This window comes from Sinocyclocheilus anshuiensis, unplaced genomic scaffold, assembly GCF_001515605.1.
Source record: "Sinocyclocheilus anshuiensis isolate Anshui unplaced genomic scaffold, SAMN03320099.WGS_v1.1 scaffold1132, whole genome shotgun sequence".
NCBI classification, from domain to species: Eukaryota; Metazoa; Chordata; class Actinopteri; order Cypriniformes; family Cyprinidae; genus Sinocyclocheilus; species Sinocyclocheilus anshuiensis.
In genome coordinates, this window is record NW_015552678.1 from 607,753 (window position 1) to 615,909 (window position 8,157).

General features: G+C 35.7%; 2 protein-coding genes across 3 annotated transcripts in view; both read left to right on the forward strand.

Moving 5' to 3' along the window:
• Positions 1–1,322, forward strand: part of LOC107667564 (serine/threonine-protein kinase NIM1-like) — a 14,661-nt gene extending 13,339 nt beyond the window's left edge. Inside the window, exon 5 of the mRNA XM_016459257.1 lies at positions 374–1,322. Coding sequence (XP_016314743.1) covers positions 374–1,129 — 756 coding nt within the window. The 3' untranslated portion in view covers positions 1,130–1,322. The remainder of the gene's footprint in view (positions 1–373) is intronic.
• Positions 1,323–1,626: 304 nt separating this feature from the next.
• Positions 1,627–6,553, forward strand: LOC107667558 (cyclic AMP-responsive element-binding protein 3-like protein 3). Of its 2 annotated transcripts, XM_016459245.1 has the most exons (10): positions 1,627–1,719; positions 2,370–2,507; positions 3,365–3,689; positions 3,799–3,896; positions 3,976–4,068; positions 4,171–4,277; positions 4,473–4,541; positions 4,622–4,706; positions 4,916–5,006; positions 5,922–6,553. In XM_016459245.1, exons 2-10 carry the CDS (start codon positions 2,376–2,378, stop codon positions 6,308–6,310), a joined length of 1,389 nt encoding a protein of 462 aa, XP_016314731.1. In that variant the 5' UTR covers positions 1,627–1,719; positions 2,370–2,375; the 3' UTR covers positions 6,311–6,553. The 2 variants fall into 2 exon arrangements, with proteins under 2 accessions (XP_016314731.1, XP_016314732.1); XM_016459246.1 differs by lacking the exons at positions 1,627–1,719; positions 2,370–2,507 and adding an exon at positions 3,194–3,271 and having other exon boundaries at positions 3,337–3,689.
• Positions 6,554–8,157: the final 1,604 nt, after the last annotated feature.

An 8,157-nucleotide genomic window follows, 5' to 3' on the forward strand; every position in this document is an offset into this window, starting at 1 on the left:
TTGTGTACCTTATATATAAATGAAATAATGACAATAATGATAATGATATTTTTTGGGAAGTATACTGTAGTAAAGTAAAAATTGCTGATACAACTGTCATGATATTATTACGAAGAAGCCTCTAAAATGCAATTCTTACACGGAAAACTTTATTAAATAATTTGGCATTTTAAAAAGATAAATTATTATTAAACATATATTTTTTTAACACACACTCACATATAAGATTTATTTATATATATATATATATTTATATATATATATATATATATATATATATATATATATACAGTTAAATCAGTTTATCAACATTGTAATTCAAAATATCTGTATATTTAGTAGTTAATAGTAGTTTATCTTTCTTATTTTGCAGCACGACAATAACATCATTCACAGAGACCTGAAAGCAGAGAATGTTTTTTACACCTGTAGCACCTGCGTTAAAGTGGGAGACTTTGGCTTCAGCACCGTCAGCCGCCGCGACGAGACCCTCAACACCTTCTGTGGTTCTCCCCCTTACGCCGCTCCTGAGCTCTTCAGGGACGAGCACTACATAGGTGTTTGTGTAGACATCTGGGCCCTGGGGGTCATGCTCTTCTTTATGGTGACCGGCACCATGCCCTTCCGTGCCGAAACGGTGGCCAAGCTGAAGCGCTGCATCCTGGATGGGACGTACACAGTGCCTACTTGGGTGCCGGACCCTTGCCAGAAACTAATCCGCGGCATCCTGCAACCCCAGCCGTCTGACCGCTACACCATAGAGCAGATGATGGGCTGTGAGTGGCTGCTGCCGGTGGAGTTTCCCAAGGCCATGGAGCCCTTCAAACTGGACCCGCTCCATCTGGCTGAGTCTAAGCCAGGGGAGCTTGAAGAGCATGAGATAGAGGTGAGGAACGCCCTGGAGGCTCTTGGCATCACCGCAGACCACATTCACAACAACCAAGGCAAAGACTGCAGGAGCTCCATCACTGGAGTCTATCGAATCCTCTTACACCGCGCACATAAACGACAAGCGGTGGAGAGCATGCCAGTAGTTACTCACGTAGTGAACGGAACTGATGCTAAAAAGGACCGTCTGAAGACATACAGGAGCCTTAGGCATACGTCTAAACTCTGCATCATTCTGTGATGCTCAGAAAACATATGAATAATAATGGTCAGCTCACAGGAGCTATAGTTCAGCTAGTTATATTTGATATACCTCTTTTGTTATCTTTTTTCAGTTGAAAATGAGATCAGTGAATGCCTCTGATAAAGTAGTCTATATGAATGAATGGAAAGTATGAACGTTTGCAAGTGAGTGAGTGCAAGACATTTGTAATGTCATGGATGTCATGTCATAAATGTACTCAATAAATGTAATAAAGTGCTTTGAACTGCATTGTTTCAAACATTCCCTTTACAGTATGCCTCTAATATATTTACATTACATTTACATTTAGTCATTTAGCAGATGCTTTTAGGATTTTTCAATTTAAACTTGCAATAACATTTTCACAGTCTTCCTCATAAATGGCGAATTCGAGGCGTGAAATTTTACACTACAACTCCCAGGAAGCCTTTCGCAGAATACGTGCACGTACTGACGCACCCGTACGTGATGACGCAATTTTTGCCTCGTTGGAGGGTGATTTCATCAAGGAACAGGACAAAGAGAGAAGGCATTTCCTATTTGTTGTACATGTCTACGTATCTTATTTCGGTTCAAGATCATCAGAGGTAAGGGTTTATTTAAAGCATTTTAGATGCATCTGTGAGGTCGACTTTGCTTTCCTCAGAAAAATTCACAATTCTTCACAATACAGTTATTGTAGAGCTGTCAAATGTCAGACCTGTCACATGCTTTACCAAATACTTTATTTACTTCCTATAAAATATTCCATTTATCATAATTCAGTTGTTCTGTTGTATTAGATTTTGTTCTGTAACGTTATTTATTAATAGCGTTGTTATCGGCGTTATTATTGTTATCAATAAATCTGTAAATTCTGTGTTGAATACGTAGCCAATCGGATCACATAACTAAATCAGATTCAAATTTTACCTGTATCATCTTTGCACTAGTAACATTATTATCTGCACTGAGCTATAAAGAGCTGGCATACAGTAGCATTTGCTGCAGGGTTTAATGAGTTTTAAAACTATTTGTCACGCACAGTTTAACCATTTTATGTTTGCGGTTCTGACTGGTACGCTGGACAGTTAATGCAGTGAAGTTGTTAGTTGTCATTTGTGTTGTGTTTAAAACGGAAATGCAGTCACGTGATGACTGGGCGGGGTCTGAACTTGATCGAGCTGTCAGTGCGCAGTGTCACTGCGATCTGCCCCGTTTCATATCGTCTTATTTGATTTCTACTTCTCTAAATCAGTGTCAGATGTCAGTAAGCGAGGATATGGAGAATACAGACCTGCTTGGTCTAATCTTCCCAGATGAAGACCCAGGATCCGGCGATCTGTTCCTCACAGAGGGGAATAACTTGCTGGAGGAATTGCTTTCAGAGCAAGATGTATGTAACCTTCACGTCCAGTGATCTAAATCTAAAAATCTAAGTTCATGTTTTTTTTGTCACGTAGAAGCTATAATATAGTCTGATATGAATATGATAAGAAAATCTATAAAAATGAAATACAACGGCACCTTTTATAGTATTATGCAATATAGTGATTAGATACAAATGCTTTTATCTTGTCAAATGCTGCATGGAGTGTATTTATGGAATATTAATGTATTCTATATTTTATATAATATGTAAGATTAAAAAAATAGATGACGGATAGAATAACTAATGATTTGATTATTGCAGATTATATACATTTAACAATTTTAAACATTTATTTTATATAATAATAATAATGTAGTTATGTACATTTATATAATAATAATTATTATTATTGTTGTGCATGATCGATAGTTGGATAGATAGATAGATAGATAGATATTTGTTAACAATTTTAAACATTTTTTTATATAATAATAATTATGTAGTAATGTAAGTATTTATAATAATTATTATTGTGCATGATAGATAGATAGATAATGTAATGTAATGTAGGTAGTAATGTAAATTTATATAATATAATAACAATTATATGCATTGTTTTATATATTATTATTATTATTATTATTATTATTATTGTGCATGATAGACAGACAGACAGACAGACAGACTTTATTGTTGCAGATTAAATACATTTATTGTTAACAATTATATAAATGTATTTTGTATATTATTAACTAAATAGAAATCATTATTGTACATTATCTACAGTGGTGTGAAAAAGTGTTGGTCCTGATTTCTTATTTTTTTGCATGTTTGTCACACTTTAATGTTTCAGAATAGACAGACAGACTTTATTGTTGCAGATGCTGAGTGGAATGGATACAGAGGACTTTCTCAGCAGTCTTCTGGGTGAGGAAGAGGACGGCCTGACTATCAACTGCTTGTCTCAGTCTCCTCACGGCAGCGACAGCGGCATCTCTGAGGACACCACCCCTCCACACGATAGCAGCGAGACAGACACCGTCCCCAGTCCAGGCATCGAGCCTCTGCTTTACTCCGAGTGTATGACGGAGAGCTACGAGTCCCAGGTGGTGCAGACAGACCACTGCTACACCCTCCCACAGGACACAGATGCCCTGCTGAGCGTCCGATCAGAGAACCCTGAGTCTGATGTCTTCATAGATGTCGGTAAGGTCTTGTTGTGGTGTGTAGAGACGTATGAATTATTCTTGTTTTGGTTTTTGTTCAAATGGCTTATTTAAGTGTCCCATCTTAAGATTGATTTTCTTCCTGTCAGATGATTTGGATATGGATATGGATGATGGCTTCTCCCCAGAGCTGCCCTGCTCACTCACGATTGAAGACTCCACACAAAGCAGCAAACCAGACAACCAGGTACATTTCAAAGGATTTTAAGAAAACCGCAGATTGTTACCATGACAACTCCGATATAATGTGCATATTTTGTCTCCAGTTCCAGTTCAAAGAGATTGTTTTGACTGATGAGGAGAGGAGACTTCTGGCGAAAGATGGTGCAACCATTCCAGCTCATATGCCTCTTACAAAGGTAAGAAGTGGTTTCTGAATTATGATGGTTTCATATTGAAGCCATGCAACAAATTTTGAAACGTAACATGATAGTGTTAGCTAAAATGCTGTGTGTCTTTAGGCAGAGGAACGGACCCTGAAGAGGGTGAGGAGAAAGATCCGGAATAAGCAGTCTGCTCAGGAGAGTCGCAAGAAGAAGAAAGTTTATGTTGATGGCCTAGAGAACAGGTTAGTGTAGAGAGAAAAACTCTTCATAAATGTCTTCACTCTCACTTTTGTTCAATTTAATGCTGAATAAAAGTATTAATTTCCTTAAAAAAAAATCATACTGACCCCAAACTTTTGAACAATAGTGTAAATTGGAATATTTTTTGTAAATTACTTAGTTTTAAGTAATTGAAATAATATTGTGTATGACCATAGGGTTGCGATCTGCACTGCTCACAATCAGGAATTACAGAAGAAAGTTGAGATGCTGCAGAAACAAAACATGTAAGCCTTCATCGTGTGCTCTTTAGTGAAGATTATAATTACACGTAATTGCTACTAACAACAATTGTTGGTTTTCTAAGGTCCCTTATTGAACAGCTGAGAAAACTACAGGCTATGGTGAAAATGTCCACGATAAAAACCACCACGACTAGCACTTGTATTATGGTAAGTATTTTGATTATATAGAATTGTAATCTATCATTGGGGTTGTACTTCTGTTAAGTTGGTTTTATTTGAACACATGTATTGATCATAAATGTAATATGATGCATGAGTGTAATCTTTCACCAGTACGTAATGTGAACTTTCTGTCTTACATAAATACAATGGCAGCGTGACGTGTTTCCTGACCTTTTCTGTTGTCACTTTTTCAGGTGTTCCTGCTTTCTTTCTGTCTGATCATTTTCCCCTCAGTCAATCCTTTTGGCAGCAGCAATCAGAAAGATCTGTATACGTCATCTACAGGTGAGCACAATGTTTGTCATTGTTTCCATAGGGTGCTGAGGAATGTTGTCCTGCTTGTTTTCTGCCATGTTTTGTTGTACTGTATTGTTCAACTTATACAATAATGCAGTTTCAGTAATCAATAACAGTGAAAATTCTTGATCCTAATTTAATATAGATTACTAATATGTTAATATCAATAACTAATATGCCAATTAACACACTTCCTCATTTAAAAATGTGTTAAGTTGCATTCAAATTAGTAGCATGTGTGCTCTAAATATTTCTCAAATAAACACTGTTTAAAGTTATATATAAATAGTACAATAGTATATAAAATAGTATAGTAAAAATATACAAGCTTCATGTTTTTTTTTTTTTATATATATCTAGGTGCAACAGTAGCATTTTAGTGTCATTGATATACTATTATGTATCTTGTTAATATTTTAAAATAGATTTTTATTTTTACATTTTGTTTGTATGTTAAGTTTAGTCAGCGCTTTAGCAATTTGGTTGTGTGTTTTTTGTCATTTTTACTAGTGTTTTTAAATGTCTTTATAGTTTTTATTTATTAGTTTTAGTTATTTTATTACTTCAAGTTAAACTAAAACAAAATGAGAAATGTTGCCTTGAAAACTAGCTGAAAACTAATTTTTTTTTATATATTTTATTTCAGTTAACGGTTATTTTATTTCAAGTAACCGTTTGTTTTTACTTTTAGTTTTGGTTAACTACAATATGCCTGGAGCAAAGTAAAGTTTAAAAAAATCGAAAAGTAAAACAAGCTGCTTAAATTATTGTAGTTACAAAAAGGATCAAAACAATTGTGTTAAGGTTTTTTTTTTTTTTTTTTTTACACCCATCAGTTTTCTACCTAAGCACTGGTGCTTTATGCATAATTAAAAAAAACATGTTTTTTCTTCTGCCTTCCAGGAATGTCTCGAGCCCTCCGGTCTTATCCAGCTATCCTGAAAGACGAAATTATATCCACGTCTGCTAAAGAAGTGCCAGAGCAGGATGTCCTCCTCATGGCCACTGTAGAGAATAACCAGGTGCTGCTGTCCGGCGCTCAGAACCACACACCTGACTACCAGCGGGTCGAGCAGTCTGACTCTGAGTCTGGGGTCAACAGCAACTCCTCCGCTGACTTCCCCAGTCCTGCCCAGTCAGATCTCAAAGCGGACACATCTCTCTCAGAGTCCCACAGGAACTCAGCAGCGTCTCCGGTGATGTACGACGGCCAGAGCAAAACCAAGGAGAGCTGGATGGAGCAGAAACCCACGTCAGTTATAATACAACAGCACCGATCTGATGAAATGTAGGAGAGCATCTAAAACAAAAATTGCTTTGTTTTAGATGAAAGATTCAGTATAGCCATTTTCTCTTCATTGTAGCATCCCAGCCTGACCCCTTTTTCCTTAATTTTTTATTTTTTACATGAATATACTGTCATGCTATAATAGCACTTTTTTTTTTTATACCCAGCCATTTGTTAGGACATTATTGTTCTATTCATCTGCGCACAAATTATGATTCTTTTTCAATGGAAACGTGAAGGAGTCGTGTTGTTTTGAACTCTGCATTGCGTCCACATTGAGTTTTAGTATATTCAGGAAATGTATTCATTTGTCTGTATTACTTGAGACATTTTAGGACTTTTGGGCATCTAGTAACATCTTATTTTCCCCTTTTTAGTAAGGGAGCCACATGCTTAAAGAGATTCCACTACTGAAAAATGATCAGTCCTAGTGATATAGGAGTGTATTTAGAAAAGGGAAAAATCTATTTTTTCTGCTTGTGCATTATTTGTTGCTTAGAACCCCTTCCGTTAAACCGCTGTAAATTTAGCTTTAAATGTACCTTTTAGAGGTAGTATAGTATTGCACATATCCACACAATAATAATACATCGTTTATGTCTATATATGTATGTACATATGAAAAATGTCATGATCTGGTGTGTCAGAAGCATTTTTATGTTATTTTTTTTATGTTGATATTTTGTCTTTTAAAAGACATTTTATTGCAGTCTTTTTTTATTGATTTCTTTTCATCTTTGGTCATATGATGCACTGATGTATCTGTAAACTTGGAATGTTCATAAACTGTTTATTTCTGTCGTGATCATGTTGTTATTATTAATTAAAAAATGATCAGTTTACTATAAATGCATTTTTGTCATTCCTCACAGTGAAAATTGATACAAAAAAAGTAAATGAACAATAAAATAATCATAATTACTCTAGATATGATGCATATAATGGCACTCATTTGACCATTGGGATTCTTAGAAAGTGATCTATAAAAGTCTTACATTGAAACTAGGTCAATCTTCTGTACATGCATGTCCGAGCATGTTATCACAGCCAGACATGTCCTTTTTTTATGCTGATAGAAAGAAATGCAAATCAACACAAAGTAACATAAAAACCACAATTATCCTGTCTGACTTTAATGCAAATGCACTAGCTAAAACAGATGTAAATCTGCACCAATCTATTTGACACAACACATACGAAAAAAGGTCATAACCTCAAAAAAAAAAAGCTCATTAAGGATATAAAAGTACAAAATATAATTGCTTACAATGTTAAAAGTCAAAACGCTTAAATATATATGGCCAAGACAAAGGGGAATTTAAATATCAGTGGAACGCTGATAAATCGTTTTTCTTATTTCCTCGTTGTACCTGCAGATGGCGCCACAGCATCTCGAATCACTGTGCTATCGCTGGTTCTACACAGGCGCCTTTAGAGAACAATAAATCTATTGATATAATGCCACTTTCGGTCATCAGTTGTCCTATGTTTTACTGTGGTATCGTGTATCAATACCCTACGGGTTTAGTTTCAGATGCATACATTTGTGGAGTGTTTCAACATGAGCAAATAATCATCCCTGCTATTTGAGCTGATGAGCAAGTGCATCTTTTGTATCTGTATGGTGTGACTCACTCAGCCACATTTACAATACTCTGCGTGAAAGGTCGCGCTATGTGCACAGCCGCTAGATGGCGCCTAACACAGCCTACACTTTCTATAGTTCTAGATCTGCGAGTAATATCAATCATAAACCCCAAATCTGTTTTAACAAATATTGACGCATAGTTATTACATCGTTTGGCATATTAGGAGAAACGTATTTAAAAGTTGCAGGTAAACATAAACATA